At 41.3% G+C, this 22433-nt stretch overlaps 1 protein-coding gene across 1 annotated transcript in view; it reads right to left on the bottom strand.

Moving 5' to 3' along the window:
- LOC308669335 (cytochrome P450 2C23-like) overlaps positions 1–21898 on the bottom strand; it is a gene marked incomplete at both ends in the record, with an annotated part of 42715 nt that extends 20817 nt beyond the window's left edge. Inside the window, 4 exons of the mRNA XM_081329971.1 lie at positions 1036–1185; positions 2378–2540; positions 6087–6235; positions 21778–21898. Of these exons, the coding sequence (XP_081186097.1) occupies positions 1036–1185; positions 2378–2540; positions 6087–6235; positions 21778–21898 (583 nt within the window). The remainder of the gene's footprint in view (positions 1–1035; positions 1186–2377; positions 2541–6086; positions 6236–21777) is intronic.
- Positions 21899–22433: the final 535 nt, after the last annotated feature.

Below are 22433 nucleotides of genomic sequence, written 5' to 3'. Positions count from 1 at the left end.
CAAGTAGAAAAATAGGGACCACTACGGTGGGAAGGTAACAGCGTTCCATGGGCCTTTGGCATCTAGTCATGCTGGCCACATGACCACGGAGATGTCCTCAGACAAGCGCTGGCTCTTCAGCTTTGAAACGGAGATGAGCACCAGCCCCTAGAGTTGGAAACGACTAGCACGCATGTGTGGGGGAACCTTTACCTTTACCTTTATTCTATTTGTACTTAGCTAAACCGTGAACTTTGATTGGGTCGGTTTGGAAGATCATATAGGAGCCGTGGCCAGGGGGGCTTTTGCCCAGGTTCGCCTGGTGCGCCAGTTACGGCCCTATCTGGACCGAGATGCGCTACGCACAGTCACCCATGCGCTCGTGACCTCCCGGCTAGACTACTGCAATGCTCTCTACATGGGGCTGCCCCTGAGGACCACTCGGAGGCTTCAGCTGGTACAGAATGCAGCCGCGCGAGTTGTGATGGGAGTCTCCCGATACTCCCGTGTAACACCTCTTCTCCGCGAGCTGCATTGGTTTCCAGTTGCCCTCCGGGTAAGATTCAAGGTACTGGTGATGACCTATAAAGCCCTACATGGCATGGGTCCGGATTATCTTAGGGAGCACCTGCTGCCAGCATCAACTTCCCATCGTCCTAGAGAGGGCCTCCTTAGGGTGCCGCCGGTTAGGGAGTGCCGGTGGGTGATCCCCAGAGGGAGGGCATTTTCTGTGGGCGCGCCTGCCCTTTGGAATGATTTACCTGTGGAACTCCGGACCGACCCCGATCTGCGTTCATTTCGCCGGGACCTGAAAACCTGGCTTTTCGATCTATCAGGCCTGGACTGAAGGGGTTTTAGCTTTTTAATATTGTTTTAATTGTTGGGCTTTAATTAATTTAATTCATTTTAATTTTATATTATCTTTTTATATTGTCTTTTATATGCTGCCCTGTAAACCGCCCTGAGTCCTTCGGGAATAGGGCGGTATAGAAAACTAATTAAATAAATAAAATAAAATAAATATTCAAGCCAACATCATCTCAGATTGCCACATACCTTTTGTCTCTGCAAAGAATTCCACAAGCTGTTGGGCTTCCTCTTGGATTTGGGTTTCCAGGCCTTTTTTCCCCAGTCCCAACTTCCTCATGGTAATAATTCCAAATCGTCTTTGCTGCTCCCAGATGTGACCGTTTGAAAAGACGATGCCTAAGGTCACCAAGACAGGCAGAGAAATTAGTGTTCCACAAAATAGAATATTAATCAGACTGATAGTCTTGGTACCAGTAGTGGGATTCAGCCAGTTTGCACCACTTCGGCAGAACCATTAGCTAATTTTTTGTTGCCAAGGCCCAGAATGGACTTCCAGAAGCGGCATCCACACAGAAAACCAGTTGTTCACATATTTGAATCCCATCACTGCTTGGTACTCAACTGCTTTGAAACTCGTTGAATTTGCTACTGAATGAATTTTGCATAGTTTGTCTGGTACTCAATGCACAAGCTAGAACTTGTCAATGTCAGTGACCCCTACATTGCCCCTTATGGGAAAATTTTGTTTGGCATTCATTGTTCCTCTTGGACCAATTCACGATGAATACCGAGATACCAGTATATATGCAATTCAGCCTCTTGCATTGAACAATCCAACCTCTTCCATCCATCTTTTTACATTGAATAGTAGTCTGTGTCTCAAACCCCCAATCATAATGGATAATTTAGACCAGGGGTCTTCAAACGTGGCCTTTTATGACTTGTGGACTTCAACTCCCAGAATTCCTCAGCCAGGCACGCCAAGTTTGAAGACCCTTAATTTAGACTCTCAATGACACAGAAAGCCTTAGCTGATACAAAGGAAATGATGCTACAGAAGTTCAGGTTTCCCTATGGTAGAGTTCAGAACCCCATTTTAACCTCATCGGTGGCTACTGAAATCCCACATCCTTCCTCTTTCTTGAAGCTTCCTCCTTACATCTCATGTAGCCTATGATGGAAACTTCTTAAATGGAAGCCCTAATTCAAATATCTGGTTGCCTATATTGCTGTTTTTCTTGAACCATTTTCAAATATGATCTTCTCTAGCTTGGTTTGGTCCATTAAAAGATGTCTATTTGATTCTTCTTCTTCTTGTGGGAACCATCAAATTACCTCCCTTCATCTTTTGGGTGTCTTGCAAAATCTGATAGATGATACAATACTCTTTGTTTCATAAGTTAGTTAACAGACCCAGGCCAATGGGTAATTCTAGGGTTGTGGGCAAATAGAATAGTTAGACAAGACTTGGATGTTCAGCCTTCTCTGCCATCCATATATTTTAATCCAGACTTCAAACTGCTGGCCACATTGATTTTCACTGGTCTAGCAAGACAGTACCCAATAACTTTTTGCAGCTATGACTTACCCCTTTTTTGAGTGGAAGCTAAAATGAAAGGTGTGACCGGGCGATCAGCAAAAGCTTCAGAATGGTCAATTAGTCCTTCTTTCACAGCTTGGTATCCAGAGAGGATTATGATATGATAAGGGCCGCCCCACAGAGAATAGATGTTCCCATATTGCTTTGCAAGCTGCAGTTTGGAACATGGAAGAAAAATGGTAGCTACAGTTTATTATGTTGTCCTTGTTTCATACTTTGCCACTACAGCTTGGAAAACTTTAATCCATTACATTATGTATCTCACAAAGACTGTTTTTGTATCTTTAACTTTAACCTGTGTATAGCATTCACAGTAAAACAAAAGTAGTACCATGTTCCCCCAAAAGTAAGGCCTACACCAACAGTAAGCCCTAGCTTGATTTTTTGGGGTTGGCCTAATATAAGCCCTACCCTGAAAATAAGCCCTTGTTTTGGGGCGAGGCACAGACCTAAAAACCAAGCTAGAGTGGGGGTGGGGGTGTGGAGCTGCCCACCCACCCCACACCCTCTTACCTTGTAGCTAGGCCTCTCCTCACTGGCCCACTTCTTCTTCTGAGGCCTCTTCTGCAGCCAGGCCTGCATTTCTCAGTCACAGGGCTTTCTGGAAGGCCTGTGCAGCCGAGAACCGAGCTATGGATTGAATCCATAGTTTGGTGCACAGCTGCTGAGGTCTTGCAGAAAGCTATGGATTGAATCCATAGCTCGGTACTCGGATTCTTAGGCCTTCTGGAAAGGCCTGACTACAAAATGCAGGCTCGAATACAGCTAAACAACTTCGGCCCCAAAAGAAGTGAACCAGTTGGGTGGGGCTGTCGGTGCCGGAGGTGTGGTAAGGCCTACCCTGAAAATAAGACCTGGTGACTCTTTTGGAGGCAAAAAAAAATAAGACCCAGTCTTATTTTCAGGGAAACACAGTAGTAGCAACAGCTGCAACAGCAATAATAAACTATTTTTTTCCCCTCAGCAGGTGATTGTACTTGTGAAATGGCCACCCAGAAAAGGTGAAATATTGGGACTGACAATGGTGTGTTTCAGGATTGGTGGGCTGTGGAAGTATTTTTAGAGATGAAAGTGGAAATATCCTTTTCTTGTCTATGGAGATTTTCAGTCATCTAGATTCTGGTTATCCCAAAAGTGCTTTTCAAAAGGGAATTGGACTTTCTTGGTGTTTTTTTCCTTGAAAACATTTCACTTCTCATCCAAGAAGCATTTGAACTGAAGTGAAGTTTCTTGGATAAGAAGTGAAATGTTTTTCAAGCAAAAAAAAAAACCAAGAAAGTCTAGTTGCCTTTTGGAAAAACACTTTTGGGATGTCCTTTTCTTGGTTTTTAAGAAACATTAGCTGCCAAAAATGAAACGGCTTGTGGATGAATTCTAGTTGTCTGTGAAGTAGTGGCAGAAAAGATACAGTCTCCTCTTTTGAACAACATACAGATAGACGCTATGGAGTTGAAGGTGAAGTTCTTTTTTAACAAAGAAACAAAAAAATGGTCTTAATAACAAAAAAAGGGCAGCTTCTTTGATACCATGGGTCATGGTATTTTCTGGAACCAGCTTCTTTGACACCATGGACCAGGGTATTTTCTAGAACCAGCTTCTTTGATATCATGGACCATGGTATTCTCCGGAACCAGCTTTTTTGATACCATGGACCAGGATATTCTCTCGAACCAGCTTCTTTGATACCATAGACCAGACATGTCAAACTCACGACGTCACGTGATGTTGCGCAACATATCGGAACTTTTTCTTCATTGCCGGCAATGGGGTGGGCACGGTTTCCTCATGACGCATCTGGCCCATGGGCCAGCAGTTTGACACCCCTGCCATAGACTATGGTATTATCCCGAACCAGCTTCTTTGATACCATGGACCACGGTATTCTCCATAACCAGCTTCTCTGATACCATGGACCATGGTACTCTCCAGAACCAGCTTCTTTGATACCATGGACCATGGTATTCTCTGGAACCAGCTTCTTTGATGCCTTGGACCATGGCATTCTCTGGAACCAGCTTCTTTGATACCATGGACCATGATATTCTCCAGAACCAGCTTCTTTGATACCATGGACCAGGGTATTCTTCCAAACCAGCTTCTTTGATACCATGGACCAGGGTATTCTCCTGAAGCAGTTTCAGGGGATGGAAGTGGGGGCATGGTTTTTGCACTGGTTCTTCTTTCTCTGTGGCCGGTAGTGTTGGTGGAAAGAAAGAAGTAGGATTCTAGACCTTTCAACCTCACTCAAGACTGGGTCTCTCTCCTCTCCTCTTAAAATTTACATGAAACCTCTGGGTGAGGTCATTCACCAGAATGGAGTATGGCTTCATCAGTATGTTGAAGATACCCAGTTGTTCAGAACTTCTCCACTCTGGCCAGGCAGGTGTTGTTATCATGGTGCATGTTTTACAAATATAGCTTGAAGGTTTGCTTATCCTAATTCATTGTGTTGTGCAAAGGTAAGGTTTGTTTCTTTGTTCCCCTGCTTTCTGTGGAGGAGCAGATGAATTACACAAAACCATTAATAACAGAGGATCAGCTTGTCAAGGCAGTAATTTGATAATCCAGGTTAATAACAGAGGATCAGTATCATGGTTCCCACAGATGAAACTCTTCAAAAGAACCTCAAGGCATTGCTTACCTTAAAGAATCTTTTATTCGAGTAGCATAATATCGGCAATTACATAATCCAAGCCAAAAGCTGAATTCCCCTCACCTGGGCACATTAGTATCAAAGCGCAATTCCCTCCTTCAATTTCTGGTCATAAATCACATTCCCTAATTAGCTTGAATCGCGGCCTTCCTCTCCAGCTCTCCAGCCTGCCAATTCTTTATCATCTTTGATTTCAGCGACCTTGATTCTCATGCTAAATTCAGTGTTGTTGTGTCTAGCTGGACTCTCATTCACATCCCCCCCTTCCCAGCATCATCTAACTCTAAAAGCGAAAAGAAGAAAATGGCTACATTTCCATCTGTTGTCAATGCAAAAATATCCGGTGTCAGCAGCGTTGACAATCAGCTTGAAAGGCAGTAATCTGATAATCCAGGTTGTATGATAAAGAGAAGAAACATACAGAAGTTGGAGTTGATCTCTCAACTATTTGTTCTCTCCATGCTTCCAAGGAAATTTATTTATGCATAAAAAGGAGATGTGACAGGAGACTGTTCTTTTATAATCTTTTCTTACAAGCTATCTGGGATAAAAAAAAAATACCTTCTGTTCAGTTGTGCCTGATTTTCTGAAACTGCCAAAACAAGTGCCTGGGAAAGGTTTTAACCTCCCTTCTAGGAATACAAAGGCAGAAGCAGAAATCCTAGAATTACGTGTCAGGTCTGGCAGGCCCGACATCCAGTGGGGGGGGGTTGCAGCTGGCTGGAGCCCCCCCCACAGGTCCTCCCCGCAGCTGCTGCACCCTCCCATTCCCGGACACCGGCCGGACTACCTACACGCATCGGGCCCCGTCAACGCCGGCCTGCGCCGCCCAGCTCCCGATTGGCCAGGGATGGAGCGCATGCGCGGGACTGCCAAGATGGTTCCCGCCCATCGCTGGCCCTTTCTGAGAACTTCCGGCAGGCCAGGGATGGCGCGCCTGTGCGTAGCCAGCACTCAGGCCCCTGCCCATTGTCGGCCTGCCCCGGGGACTCCGCACCGGCAGAGGAGGGCACGCCTGTTACCGGCCCCCCGTGGAACCCCAACCGGGACAGGGGGCTGTGTCAACGACACTGGCACCGGGTTTTGCGCCGGCAGAAGGATGCCTTGCCGGTGGCCCTTCTGAGAAGCCCCGGAGAAAGCAGCTGGAACACGGACTCCTGACACGGGTTTGCTGGACCGGGTCTGCGGCAGTGCTGGGGACCATGGGGGGTGGTGAGGGTGCTGGGACCTGGGGTCGTGAGGGGAACGGCCTTGGGTGGGGGTGGCTTGTTGTGAGCAGAGGTGGTGGGTTGGGGGGCCGCAGGAACAGGGCTGGGTGGGTACGTACCTAGCAAACAGAGCGTGGTGAGTTTGTGAAAAGGGGCGGGGATCAAAGGGAGCTGACAGGGGAAGGGTAGTGTTTAAATAGGGGGGTGGCGGATATTAGTTTGTTTGGGCGGGGCTGTGGGTGTGTGCCTTAGCCGGCTATTTAGGAGCGTTGGATGCGGGTAGCAGCCAACGCTGACTTCGTTTTTCTTTGGATTGTTGATTGCCTTACAATAAATGTTTTCCTGAGGACTCAACACTCGTTCCAGTTGCATTTTCCCTGCTTCGTCGGACGGGTTTGAGATTACGTATATAATTTTAAAAATAATTTTACTATTATTAAATAAATAAATTTAATTTAATAAAATTAAACATGTAATTTTATTAAACTTTGCCATTAAAAATATAAAAGCAAACGCAAACTAAAAATAACAAAAAGAAAGGATATCTGTGAACAATGGACTCAGAAGTTAATATTAATCATGTTTGCTATCATAGTTGGATTATGTGTAAATCATGCTATGGAAGAGAAACTAAATCTACTAGACAAGATCAAGACTGGTTTGAATGTAGATTTAAAAATGATAGGCTACAAGAATGAACCGGACAAAGACGATGTACTAGATATACAGGTGAAACTGGCTATCTTAATTATTAAAAAGAGACATACAAATAACAAACCAGAAGTGAGCTGGATAAAGGCAGCTTTTAAAGCATCAAAGGATATTTATGGGAATGGACAAAGGAAAAAGGAAAATAAATCAATGTTTAGTTGAACATTCTACTGCATTCCTGACAAGGGCATTATCATAAGGGATGAGTTTTGACTTAAACCAATGGAGACAAAATGCTTGTGGATGTGATGGTGTTGGTGTGGGGGTGAGAGGAAAGGGGGGTTGCATTGTTTGGGAAACTAAAAACAACCTGATTCAGCCTAAGGAAAGTAGAAGAGTTACTGCAGAAAATCAATAAAAAATAATAATAAAAAAACAGCCAGGGAAATGATTGAAGCCTGGGAAACGCCCTCCCTTGTCAGTCAACAGGAGTGCTGGTTTGCTACCAGCTTAATATGTACTTAGGAGCCCAGGATTTGGCAGCACAAGGAAACAACTAAAAAGCACATACAACCTGGCACTACACAGAGAATAACTCAAAACACAGATTCTGGCAAGAGAGAAGTTCCCCGAGGATGGGTTCCAGCACAAGTCTGAAAGCTCTGAAGTCTAATCATCTGTACTGGTTCCTGCAACATTCTCCTGGGACAAGTACATTTGCTTTCATTTGTAAGAAAATAATAATGATAATAACAATAGTAATAATAATAGTAATAATAATAGGAACTGCTTCCATCCTGCAACGAGATCTGTAATACCATCAAACATCCACATCTGCCTATCCCAGGTCCTTGGTAAGGACTCCAGAGGTACCCAAAAATGCCAAATCCAGTCTGAACATCTGGCTGACTGTGTGATGATGAATAAGAATAAGAATAAGAATAAGAATAAGAATAAGAATAAGAATAAGAATAAGAATAAGAATAAGAATAAGAATAAGAATAAATAATAAAAACCTAGGATGCTGGCAGCAACCCGTGTCAACCACTAGTGCCAGTCAATTTGAATGTTCAGTTGACTGAGGTTCATGTTTAATGAATAAAATAATAATAATAATAATAATAATAATAATAATAATAATAATAATAGTAGTAGTAGTAGTAGTAGTAGTAGTAGTAGTAGTAGTAGTTGTTGTTGTTGTTGTTGTTGTTGTTGAGAATGAGAGGGTGAAGATCTTGTGGGACTTCTGAATACAGACAGATTGCCATTTGGAACACAAAACACCAGATATCACAGTTGTAGAGAACCAAAGCGTACAGTTGATTGATATCGCTGTACCAGGAGATGCCAGAGTCGAAGAAAAAGAACTGGAAAAAATTACAAAATACCACGACCTGGCCATTGAAACTGCACTGTCATCGGGGCACTGGGAACTATGTCCAAAAACTTTGCAAAATACATCAAGAAATTGCAGCTTCTTGCAATAACTCCAGCAATGCTACACAAAAACAGCACTACTCGGAACATCTTACATTTTAAGGAGGTACCTGGTTGATACCTAGGATGCTGGCAGCAACCTGTGTCAACCATGAGTGCCAGTCACTTTGAATGTTCAGTTGACTGAGGTTCACGTCTAATGAATAAAAGATAATAATAGTGATAGTGATAGTAATAGTAACAGTAATAATAATACAGTTGGAAGGGACCTTGGAGGTCATCTAGTCTAACCCTCTGCTCAGGCAGGAAACTCTATACCATTTCAGACAAATGGCTGTCCAGCCTCTTCTTAAAAATTTCTAGTGTTGGAGCATTCACAACTTCCAGAGGCAGGTTGTTCCACTGATTAATTGTTCTAACTGTGAGGAAATTTCTCCTTAGTTCTAAGTTGTTTCTCTCTTTGATTAGTTTCCATCTGTTGCTTCTTGTTCTGCCTTTAGGTGCTTTGGAGAATAGCTTGAATCCCTCTTCTTTGGGGAAGCCTCTCCAATGTGCTCTACCACATTGTTTAAATGCACACTTGTTAAGCATTCTGGGCACTCTGTGTACACAGCTCTTGGGTGATACATTAAAAAGGGAGCCCTTGAATTGGCCCTGCTTCAGAAGAGACAAAATTATGCTTTCCATAATTGTTAAGTAGCGCTCAACTAAATCCATTTGGGATTTTTTTTTTATTCTCACTATTGTTAAGAAGCTATGTAGTGTAATGGTTAAGATACTTAATTAGGAGACTTCCGGTTTGCTATCGCAGCCGCCACGGATGCTGGAAGGCGAGCTCCATCTTCCGCATCCGATTTCGCTCCAATGGGGGACCCTGAAAATGGTCGAAAGTCTACCTGTAGGGGTGACGAGCAAGGAAGTGACCCCTGCTTGATCATGGGAGGGTGGCAGTCCTTCCGTTCGATCCAGAGCAGCCCTCCAAACTGGCAGAGGAAAGACAGGCCATAGTAATATGGCCCATCACTAGACTGCAGACAGCCGAAGTCAAACTCACCACCAAGCACTTTGAAAGCAACGCGGATGAAACTGGGTGAGATCTGATCTTCGCTTTATCCTAAGTACTTTCTCTTCCTATATAAGCTGCCTGAAGTATCTTTCCCCCTGTGGGGAGATAGGGAAGGGAATTTCTATCCCACCCTCTAAGAATAGCAGTATCTGACTACTCAGGGGAATCAAAGCATTAAAAGAACAACTTTAATCTAATTGGATTTATATGTTCCTGAAATTTGGGGACCAACATTTTTCCTATTTTTATTGGAGACGCTTCTTTTTATCTACAAAAAAGAAATAAAATTGGAAAAATGATTATAAAAATTTTGCACTTAAAAAACCTTAAAGTTTGGTATTACAACTTATTTCCTAAAAGAGACTTGGCTCAAAGCCCAGACCTTAGATAAGACTTTTCTGACCTTGGCACTACCTGTGAGAGACTTAGCTGTAAGAGAACAGCTGGGTGGCATAACTGGCCTACTTGAACTCTGAATGTAAACCTTTACCAACTCTCAGAGTTATATGTGGGAAATTGCTTTCCTATCTCTTTATTTGAGGAATATTGGTCACTATATGAGATGTTGAAAGACCTTGGACTATAAAATCTTGCTTGACAAACAACTTCTACTAGAAAGACTATTTATAAACACATGAAAGAGATGGATGAAGACCAGGAAAAGATTCTTTCCATGTTGAAAGAAATATATGAAACCATTCTTTCAGCTTGTGATAAAATAAGACCTAACATAAAAGATCAAGACGCCAGCTTAGATACACAAACCCAAACTTTGACTACAACCAAAGAACCAACAATGCAGAAGATAACAGAAGAAGTGGGACAATCAAATATTAAGACAGAGGACTCAATTGACCAACAAATACAGCTGATGGAAAATCTAGAAAAGGAAGTGACATCACTGAAAATGGAAATAACTTTCTATATAAATCAGAAGAAATTTGAGAAAGAAGAGCACATTGAATGGAAGATAAACATATCAGGGCAAGCATGCGGAATTGGAATAACAGGGAGAAAACTTAGCTGGTCCTTCCAAAAAATGGCAATTAAATGGTCTCCTTTATTTCAAATAACATATATAATAACAGAGGGAGATCTGTTTGATAATCTAAAAGCACTGATATGGAAGCCTAGTTGGCAAAGGAAGAAAGCCAGAATAAGGTTGAAGAAAATTGGGGTTTTGACTTATTAGAGGGGATTTCATATTATTAATTAGAGGGTTAAAGGGAAAAGTTGAGATAAGGGGAATTCTGGTCATTAGATTTAAAATACTTGGAAATTAGTTGAAAATAAGGGTTTTATCTGTTTAATATTTAAACATTAGACCTAAAAGGGAAAAAATTCTTATGAATATGATATGCAGGTTCTGTGGTTTTGCTTGGTAAAAAAATACAGGAAACCAGTAGTTGCCTTTAAGCTTTACATTTTTATTCAGCTGAACATAAGATGGGTTCCTCTAAAAGAGAGCAGCAGTGAAAGACAAGAAATCCTTGCATTTATTCTTTCTGGTTACATAAGCAAGCCATCCAACAAAGCTGACACACATACAATAAAGATTTCACCCAGTAAGTTTGGCATACTGTAGATAAGAGAGCAGAAGTAACAAACATGTTCCCTTTTGGGTGTTTCCCTAAAGAGACTGTATGTTCTCAGGTAGGTTAGGACATTGGGTGTTTTCCTTGCTGGCCTTTCATGACCCTGCATCTAGGACTTTGCAAGAGCCCAAAGACAGCAGGGCCATCTGCACATTCACAATTGATATTTCCTATAATGTCCCCTAATTCCAGGTCAACATAATCCCCCTTTCATACTTAGAGCAGTGCGCAAAGTATGAACACGGGATATGCTTCTGCAATATGTGGACCACATTGTTTAGGACAGGCAGAGGTGAGTAGGGGCAAGCAGTGAGTGACACAACAGATACAAGAACAAGGAATATTATAAAGAGAGTACCAAGAATAATTCCCTAAACCATCCCCATACAGTGTCAGTAGAAATCTTCAGATCTTTAGGGTAGTTCCTAATTCCTTCTTCCATGAGATCAATGGTATCCTTATGTTGGATAATATGAACAGAGGGAAAGATAATCCCTATTGTACATGTACCTGACCAGTAAGCTGGCAAAGACTTACAGGCAAACCGACCACAAAGGAACCACCAGTCTAGGTGGTTAGCAAGATAAATGCCTGGTTTGCTTTCCAACCCCTCAGGCATATAAGCTCTAACACCAGACATATAAGTCATGAGTCCCATTGTTGCAAACGAACTACAAACAGCAGAGGGGACCTTCTTGTAGTCAAGGCCAAAGGTCTGATGACATCTATGCCAACCATCCGACATGCTAGTAGTGACCTTCCATGTGACTGTGCAAGGTATATAGATCCCTAACTTTTATCTGGAAGAAGAACTTTCCTACTCCAAACACAGGAAGTGCCCAGTCCCTTGTTACACTGTTCATGCTGAACATGAAGGCTTCCAAGGGTGTAGTTTCCATGACCAATCCATGTGTACCAGTGGGGGGGTATAAATGTGCAGATTCAGCAATCTGTTACGTTCAAAAGCTTAACCCATGCTTACATATTCTGTACATGGGTGTTGGAGCCCCAGGTTCCCAAAGAGGGACTGGGGAATTGGGGACCACCTTGGCCTTCTATTTTACTGGGAATGATGGGAAATGATGTGTGCAACAGGAGATTTCATGCTTGGAGGGTGTGTCAGATTGTACATCCTGGTCCCAGTCATTACACATACCTTGACCATGACCAGAACCTGACCTCAAACCTGACCACATCTCATAATTGAACCCTACCACCACCCATAATCCTCCCCACAAAAGAGAGCATGGAGTATGGAAAGAAAAACAAGACAGAGTACCAAAAAAGAAAGGATGAACAACCCGAACAAAAAACTAGATGGCAGCCAAGAGAGACAGAAGCGATGCCTGTGGTGTAAGTAAGCAAGCAGGAAGCCGGTGAGATACAAGGGCTTAGCCATTAGAGCAAAGATGGTGGCTTGTAACTTAGCAAGCAAATGCATCCTAAAAGAGCATAGGGCAGTGTGAAAGGTAAAGAAAGATGAGTAAGGCCAATACCAGCCACAAAGCATTCCAAAGGGTTGATTATTGCAGCTGACACAGAAGGGCCATTGGCCCCAAAGGACTGAAAAGTTTGTGAGTAAGGGTCTCCAAGGGGCTTATTTACTACTGAATGTGACTCTCCTGTGCCAACCAAAAAAGGTATTGCTTTCCTCTGACACCGGTCCTGTCTTAGGGCAAAAGACTGCAGTGGGTGGTCTGGGGGTGCCTGAAATCTGGGTGACATTGTCCCATTTCTCTCTTAAAGGGCCCTACCACTCCTCTCCATCCTCTTCTCCAAGTCCCATTTCCTCCCCCTTCCACTAGGGCAGGGCTTGGTAGGCGGGGAACCTCGGCCCTCTTATGACTTGTGGACTTCGGCTCCCAGAATCCCTGAACCAGCATGGATGAAAAAGTAGAAAACCTAGCCCCAGAAACCAACTATTACAAGACGAAAGGCTGCTGAAACCCCCCTTCTCTCAGGAAAGTCAAGCCAAAAAATAAAAGCACCAGGGAAGAGGGTTTTTTTTTTCTCTCTCCCCCCCCCTCTCTCTTCCTCCCCTGCCTGGATCAGTTAACAGCCCCAGGCAGACGGCCAAGAAACACGAAGGAAAAGATAAGTGTTAATCATGAACAAATCAACAGAAATCTGACAGGTCTGCCCCCTACACACATAAAAACCAACAACAATATTAACCCCAAACTGCATCAACAAGTTATTCCCATCCCTGGGTGATAGGAGTAATCAATCCTACTGAAAGGGGGAGGGGAAAACCAAGCTAGGAAATTAAGAAGAACAAACTTCTTACAAATCTCATCAAAGCTTAAAATAGGAAAGAGCATAAACTGTACTACACATTTAGGTGATTTTTACTAGCCAGTCCAGAAGTCATTGCTGAATCAGTTCTCTCCCTGGCTTCTGTAATAAAATCCACTTTTTGGTAGCTTGCTTCGCTCAATGTCAACTATTTTTATTTTTATTTATTTTTACCCTACTTTTTCCTCTTAAGGCGGAGTTACTCACTGTTCCTTTGTTCTACATTAATGAAATGCACATTGTCTTTTTTCTACAGTTGCTGCTTTTTCTTCAGCTGCAGGAATTGTATCCAGGGAGGAAATAAAATGCTTGCTCATGTTATTTGTCCTACAACTGACATGATGCATTGTGTTTGCATAAGAGGTTTGGAGCTGTATTCTCAAATATTGTAACTTATATTGTATCCGAAAAGCGGTACAATTGGTGAAAAGGTTGAAAAGCCCTGTACTAGGGCACCTGTTGCAGAGCTTAAGCCAGCAAAACAATACTATGTTTTTTCCACCCTCTTTAACCCCCCTGGTTATCCCCTCCACCTTCTGTAATTCGCACTTAATATCTGGGGCGCTCAAGGAAGTCACTGGGACTTTCAGCTGGCAACTGATGAACATCATAAATTTTGCCCACTTCCTGTTTAGGGAGGGCGATCTGCAATGCAGTGACAATAATATCTTGGAAACCTTTAAGTTGCAAACCAAGGACCTTCCTTCCTTTTAGTAGCATTGCCTACCAGATGCCCCTCCTCTGTTGTTAAAAAGACATCCAGCATGGCTTGGAGGTCTGCCCAGTTAGTGGTATAAGTACAAAAAAATGGACAGAAGCAATTCAGAATATTTGTGTGGGGTTTCAGTGTAAGAACCCAATCGGTCCTCCAATGCATAAAGATCAGAGGTGGAAAAGGGGGTATGAACCAGGACCTCATTAGTGTTCCCTCTCCCAACAGCTACCTGCCCTGTGAGGGAGTAGATCCCCTTATAGGGTGGTGAAGCAGAAGCTAAAGCAGGAAAAGGTGGTGCCGTGGAAGGTCACCACAACCCACAGTCTATAAGCACCTGCTTATTCTCGTATAAGGTCCGAAGAAAAACAAAAGGGCATATTAAGCGTGCTGATCATAATCCATGCCTCTTTAAGCATAGTCTCCCATGGTTTCAAAAACTCCCAAATTTATGGATTCCCCTGTGGGCCAAACCGTGCATATGTCCTGGTGACAGAGGGCATTGTACTTAATCAGAGTTTCAATTTCATATCCTGATGGGTTTTAAGCTTACCAAAGTTCCTTATGACACACTCAAGGGGGCTGACGACACATCCATTCCTTTTATTCATTCTAACTGGTCTTCCTGGGCTGAGCCCATGTGTTCAAGTTACTCACACCACTTGTACAGCCTGTTGGGCCACAAGAGATCCACTGACCTTCAGCTAAGATCAGTATCATGCGTAGGCCTGGTCAACAGCAGGAAATATATATAAGGAGCAAACACAAACTTCAAACCAGACACCACTCACAACCCATTGGAGCATGAGAGTACAAGATTAATGTCCCTTGCTTTCTAAGTACCCCCAGTACCCCCATAAAAAGGGGGGCCCTATGTGCGGCTGGCGTAAACCCTTCCACCCAGCTCTGGTCAATGGTGGGAAATGATTCAAAGAAACAGACACACATTTACACATACATACACACACTCCCCCAGGCAAGCTGGTGCAACAAATTAATGTATATCTATGAGTCCTACCTTATCTTCAGCCCTCCTGAGTGTGCAGGGAGCAAGTAAAAGGCAACCAAAAAGAAGGGGGGAAAACTAGTTCCTGTTAAAAACCACAGTGAAGAGTCAAGAAGGGGGGCACCTCCAGGAAATCCCAGAGCACGCTCGGTGCCTTCCCCTTTCCTGAGCCTCCCTAGGACCAACCAAGCACCTCTCCTGGAAACCAGGCTGCATGATATGCAGGTTCTGAGGTTTTGCTTGGTTAAAAAAATACAGGAAACCAGAAACCTTAACATTATGAAGGGAACAAGGCAGGGATGCCCTTTATCCTTATTATTCGCCACTAGATGCTAAGACCCAGAAAAGGTCAAATATGGAAACCAAGTGGCTGAAATATAAGGATATATTGATACAAGAAGGAGACCAATTTAAGATAAAAACATACAGTATGAGCAGCTGAAAGATAAGGTTGATGATTGGTTTCAATATTACCAAATGAATGAAGTGTATAAAAAGGATAAAAAAGAGGTTTTCAAATAGAGAAATCCAAATTGGAAACGTTACTGTTAGATACAAATTTAAAGAACCTTTCCAAGATGTATAATTTATTGCTGGAGTGGCACACAGAAGATGAACAAGTGAAATCAGTGATGATCGATTGGGCTAATGATGTGGGGCATAACATTATGATTGAGGACTGGGAGAGGATGTGGAAAAAGGGTATTAAGTTTACAGCATGCAATGTTTTGAAAGAAAATATGATGAAGATGATGTATAGGTGGTATTTAACACCGGTTAAGCTTGCAAAAAATTATCATACATATGATAACAAATGCTGGAAATGTAAAGCTGTAGAAGGAACCTTTTACCACATGTGGTGGACTTGCCCCATAGTAAAAGACTTCTGGGAAAAGATTTATAATGAATTAAAGAAAGTTTAGAAAAATACATTTATTAAGAAACCAGAAGCCTTCTTATTGGGTATAGTCGGAAAAGAAATTCCCAAAAAAGATGTTACTTTCTTTCTGTATGCCACAACAGCGGCGAGAATTTTGATAGCCAAGAATTGGAAGACACAAGAAATACCAACGGTGGTAGACTGGCAGATGAAAATGATGGACTATACAGAACTCGCTGAATTGACAGGGAGAATCCGTGACCTAGGAGAAGAGTCGGTGGAAGAAGACTGGAAGAAATTCAAGGACTATTTGAAGAAATATTGTTATATCAACTAGTTTGAAATGGACTTGGAAGTGTTTATAAGCTGTAGTTTTAGAGTTTAATGTTTAATATTAAGGACAATATGAAATGATGATTGTTAAATGATAAGAAATTAAATATAGATAGATATTAAATACGATTTAAAATTATGAAATAGAAATTGCTAATGAGGATTAACGAAGAAACTCGAGGAAGTCACCTGAAAATGATTAGAAAGATTAGGAATAATGGAAGCTAAGTATTTTTGTTGTATTTTTGTTGATTGCATTGTTTATGTTATGTCTTGTTTTGTTTTTGTTTTTTTATATATGTATATATATATATATATATATATATATATATATATATATATATATATATATATATATATATATATATATATATATATATATATATATATATATATATATATATATATTGTTTAAATATATGTTTATATAAAAGCAATAAAAATTTATATAAATGAAGCTTAAGAAAAAAGGGAGAGTAATGAATGACAGCTGCTGAACTCACTGATAAGAAGTTTACAGAGTCTGGGTTTTTTTTTTGGTTTTTTTAGTTTGCGGAATGGTGGATTGTTTTTTACTTTGATTTTTTTTTTCTTTTGGACTAAGGCACAGAGACTCTGAAATGAACAAAGAGCATAACCTGTATGGATTAATTTCTTTTCTTTTTTTTTCTTTTTCTTTTTTAGATATAAGGATATTTGGCTTTTCCCTTCTCTTTTTCTTTCCTTTTCCCTTTGTACTCACCTTTACTTGTCGTTGAAATTTTTCGTACTCTTTTTTTTTTTTTGGAGTACATTTGGATTATAATACCCCATCAACATTTGGATTACAAACTACTGGAGAAAATGAAGAAGACCACAACACACCCAGCAACAGCTCCCCTAATATCACAGAGTCCGGTGGCAGAGAAATCACTGAACAACACAACGCAGCAAGATAGATAATAATAATAATAATATATAAAGTTGGAAGGGACCTTGGAGGTCATCTAGTCCAACCCCCTGCTCAGGCAGGAAACCCTATACCATTTCAGGCAAATGGCTGTCCAGTCTCTTCTTAAAAACCTCCAGTGTTGGAGCATTCACCACCTCTGGAGGCAGGTTGTTCCACTGGTTAATTGTTCTAACTGTCAGGAAGTTTCTCCTTAGTTCTAGGTTGCTTCTCTCCTTGACTAGTTTCCATCCGTTGCTTCTTGTCCTGCTTTCAGGTGCTTTGGAGAATAGCTTGACTCCCTCTTCTTTGTGGTCGCCCCTGAGATATTGGAACACTGCTATCATGTCACCCCTCACCCTTCTCTTCATTAAACTACACATACCCAATTCCAGCAACCGTTCCCTATATGCTTTAGCCTTCAGCCCCCTAATCATCTTGGTTGCTCTTCTCTGTACCATGATCCAACATGGAATTGAAAAATACTGTATGATACTGGCTCTACACACAGACTTCAAGGAAGCGATTGGCAAACTAGAAGAGGACCTAAAAGAGGTCAAAGAACTGATGGAGAAAAATGAACAAAGATTGCAACAAGCGGAAGAAAGAATTGAATTAACAGATAAGAGACTAGAGGAGATTGATAACCGACTTACATTAACAGACAGGAACCAGGAGAAAATGATTATTGCTTTAGAGATGGATAGAGCTGATTATTATTTAAGATTCCAAAAAGTTGAAGAAGAAAAGGGAGAGAACCAAGCAGATGTAATGGCGGGAATATTAGCAGAAGCATTGGAGGAAAGCAAGGGAAAGATAATTAATGATATAGATGAGATATTTAATAATAATAATAATAATAATTTTATTTATATACCGCCCTTCTCCCGAAGGACTCAGGGCAGTGAACAGGGCAAGTATATAAAAATACAAAAATACAAAAGTTAAAAAGGAATTAAATACAATGCCCAAACTAAAACAGTAAATACATATATTAAAAAACAACAATAAAATCCCAAACCCATCCCCCCATCAGGCCAGGCCGGCTTGTTCGAATAAGTGCGTCTTCAGATCGCGTCGGAAGGAGCGAAGGTCGGGTGCCATCCGGAGCTCGACTGGCAACCGATTCCATAAATCCGGGGCGCCCACAGAGAAGGACCTCCCCCTGGGGGCCACCAGACAACATTCTCTGACCGGTGGCACCCTGAGGAGGCCCTCTCTGTGGGAACGCACAGGGTGGAGGGAAGTTGATGCTGGCAGCAGGTGATCCCTGAGGTACTCCGGACCCATGCCATGTAGGGCCTTGAACACCATTACCAGTACCTTGAATCTCACTCAGAAGACAACTGGGAGCCAATGCAGCTCACGGAGCAGAGGTGTAACATGGGAGTATCGGGAAACTCCCAACACAACTCTCGCGGCTGCATTCTGTACCATTTAGAATATACACCAGATATGCAACAAGAAATACTCTTTCCAGAGAGGTGCATGTAAGATTTACTAAAAAAGCATTAAGGGTAGATATATTACAGAAGCTGAGAAATGTTAAAATAAAATATAAAGGAAGACAGATAGTGATGTTAAAACAGACCCCAAAAAGAGTGAGAGACCTGAGAAAGGAGTATCAATTTCTGACAAAATGCTTAATTAAAAAAGGGATAAATTTTAGATGGTTAATACCAGAAGGAGTAATGATAAATTGGCAAGAACAGAGACATAGACTGGACACAACAGAGAAAGCAAAACTTTTCTATGATCAATACTTTGGGCAGCAAGAAGAAGAAAGGCTGAGAGGGGAAAGAGTAATCAGACAGCAAGGAGACGAGACAGAGAAGCAACGCAGTAAGTATAGCATAGAACAGGAGGAAAGGGTGTTGAGAGAAGGGACAAGAGCAAAAGAGGCAAAAGAGCAAAGAGAAATGAGAATAACGAGAGCAACTAAAACTTCAAATAAATAATCATGGAAGAAGAAATAAAAGCAATTTCGATAAACGTAAATGGACTAAATTCAGCTATAAAAAGAAAAAGAACACTAAATAAATTGAGGAAATTAAAAATGGATATAATTTGTTTACAAGAAGTTCATATTAAGAAACAACATCAAAATCTACTAGAACAGGGGTGTCAAACTCAATTTCATTGAGGGCCACATCAGCATTGCAGTTGCCCTCAGGGGGCTGGTGGGTATGGCCAGGGTGGGCGTGGCCTACTGGGTGGGCGTGGCTAGAGTGCGTACGGCCTACTGGGTGGGCGTGGCCAGCTCTACATCGTTCACATCAAGGGTGCCTCTGGGGGCCTGGGCAGGAGTGGGACAGATCTGAGGGTCTCTGGCAGAAGGAGGGTCTCTGGGCCAGGGCCAAGGCAGTGGGGGCCATTCCCTCACTGTTTCCAGGATGGCTTCGCGGGCCACATGAAACCACTTCGTGGGCCGGATCCAGCCTCCGGGCCTTTTGCTTGACATGTCTGTACTAGAATATCCAAAATTGGGAGAATTATATACCTCACTTGCAGATCAGAGTAAAAGAGGTGTGGTATTATATATTCAAAAAACAATACAAACTACATTGTTATATTCGGATGAAGAAGGGTGAATTTTAATGGTGGAAGTAATTATGAATTGTAAAAAAACTATATTGGTAGCGATTTACGCCCCAAATGAAAACCAAGAAAATTTCTATTCAAAATTACACCAGAAAATAATAGAATTGGAATTCAAAAGCATATGAATGATTGGAGATTTCAATGCTATTGTAAAGGCTGGGCTGGATTATAATATGACACAAAAAAATAAGACCCTAAGGAGAACACTTCCAAAATCTTTTCATAATATGGTGGACGAATTAAATATACTAGATGTTTGGAGAGAAAAATATCTGGAAAAGAAGCAATATACATTCTATTCTAACAGACACCTTTCCTGGTCAAGAATAGATATGGTATGGACATCAATAGACTTATTTACAAGTACACAAAATATAAACATAGAAACAAGCACATGGGCGGACCACAACCCAGTCACAATTAAATGGAAAGGACAAAAAAAAAGAACAAGATGGACATTAAATCAAACTGTATTGAATGAAAAAGACTTCCAGCAATATATGGCAAAAGAAATGACTTTCTTCTTTAAGGAAAACAAAACAGAAGATACCTCACTTCAAAATGTCTGGGATACGGCGAAAGCGTACATGAGAGGACTTGCTATATCTTATATGGGGAAAAAGAATAAACAGAAAAGACAAATTAGGGAAAAACTGGAGGAAGAATATAAGACTCTTGAGAAAGAATTACAGAAAGGTACACAAAACAAAAATATAAAAAAATAATGGAGTTGAACGAGCATAAAATGAACTTAATAGAAAATGAAGAGGTGGCAAGGAAAATAAAGGCAGCTAAACAAACCTTTTTCAAACATGCAAACAAACCAGGGAGATGGTTGACATATAAAATTAAAAAGGAGAAAGAGTAGAGATGGATTAAACAACTGGAAGATGCCGAGGGGACTTTACAACACTGGAATGAAGAAAAGAAAAAAAATAGCTTGGGAATATTATGAGAATTTATATAAGCAACACGTAGTTTCAGATTCATGGAAAAAACAGAGATACCTAAAGTACCGGAGAAATTTAAAAAGCTACTATAAGAGAAAATAACAATGATGGAATTAAAAAATTAAAAAACAAAAGAATGGCAAAACACCAGGACCAGATGGGCTACCAGCGGAACTATATAGAACATTGCAGGAACTGTTAGGCATTGTAATGCTGGAACTCTATAATGAACTCTTCTCTGAAGCTAAGATACCAGATTCGTGGTCAGAAGCACTTATTACCCTGATACCAAAGGAAGAAACAGAAATAAAGAAAATAAAGAACTATAGACCAATTTCTCTGCTGAATGTGGACTACAAAATATTTGCATCAATCATGGCCAAAAGGCTTAAAAAGTTCCTAAACGAAATTAAACATATGGGTCAAAATGGGTTCCTGCCCAAAAGACAGATTAGAGACAATATGCGAATTATATTAAACACATTAGAATATTATGAAACACATCCCAGAAAACAGATGGCATTGATGTTTTTGGATGCACAGAAAGCATTTGACAATGTGAATTGGCAATTCATGATAAGACAACTACAGATTATGGATTTTGGGGAGAAATTTATAAATGTAATTAAAGCAATTTACAGTAAGCAAATAGCCAAAATAATGATAAATGGAGATATGACTGAAAAGATTAACATTATGAAGGGAACAAGGCAGGGATGCCCTTTATCCTTATTATTGTTTGTATTGACACTAGAGATACTAACTATAAGACAGAATAAGGATATAAAAGGTATGGAAGTTAAGAGAGAAGAAAATAAGCTGCAAGCTTTCGCAGATGATTTAGTATTTATCTTGGAGAAGCCACTAGAAACAGGACCTGTATTAATAGAACAAATAGAAAAATATGGTGAGGTAGCAGGTTTGAAAATTAATAAAGATAAAACAAAAATGTTAGTGGGGAAAAAAGCTGCTTTCTGACATCCCCGTGCTTCTCATTGGATAAAATGACACAAAAAGGTGTACCTTTGTGAAAGTCGTCTCTGAAATGCCAGTCCCCAGCAACCGCCACATACTTCCCATCACAGGAAATGGGAAAGGCCCTGGCGGGTAGCGCTTGTGTGACAAGATCTGTTTCAGGTAGGAAAGAATCTGGCGTGGAATCCAAAGGATCAGAAGGAACAGTAGCTTCAACATTGTCCTGTTTTCCCACTCTCCGGCCTGATCATCTGTCATGGGACTTGTGCCTGGTATGCTTTTCTCTGAGGACTCTTTGCTTCCTTCAGAGATGTTTGCTGTTTTGAAGTCTTTGCTACCACACCCTTCTATATTCTGTCCTACTTATGCACCTCTTGAAATCAGGACCAGCCTGTTTTTGAATGCACTGATACATGGATGTTCAAGCTGTTATTTTAAATAACTTCTGCAGCTCTTTATTCCCCTGCCTGCTATCAACTTCTAGTAAATTGACCTTTACAGACTCATAATAACTTTGTCATTCTCAACTTTGAGATTAAGATGCGTCTATGGGTCATCCGTAGCGAATAGCTTTGAGAGAGCATAATTCCAAAATGTAACATGATCTAAAGGGAGATCTTTTATGCTTCTTGATTATGAACCTGCCCAGGGCAATCTGAGGTACTTGGAATAACAGAATAACAGAGTTGGAAGGGAACTTGGAGATTTTCTAGTCCAGCCCCCTGGTCAAGGTAGGAGACCCTATACCATTTCA

The sequence above is a fragment of the Vipera berus genome (genome assembly GCF_964194415.1).
Source record: "Vipera berus genome assembly, chromosome: 5".
Lineage (NCBI taxonomy): Eukaryota > Metazoa > Chordata > Lepidosauria > Squamata > Viperidae > Vipera > Vipera berus.
This window is presented reverse-complemented; position numbering and strand designations above follow the sequence as displayed.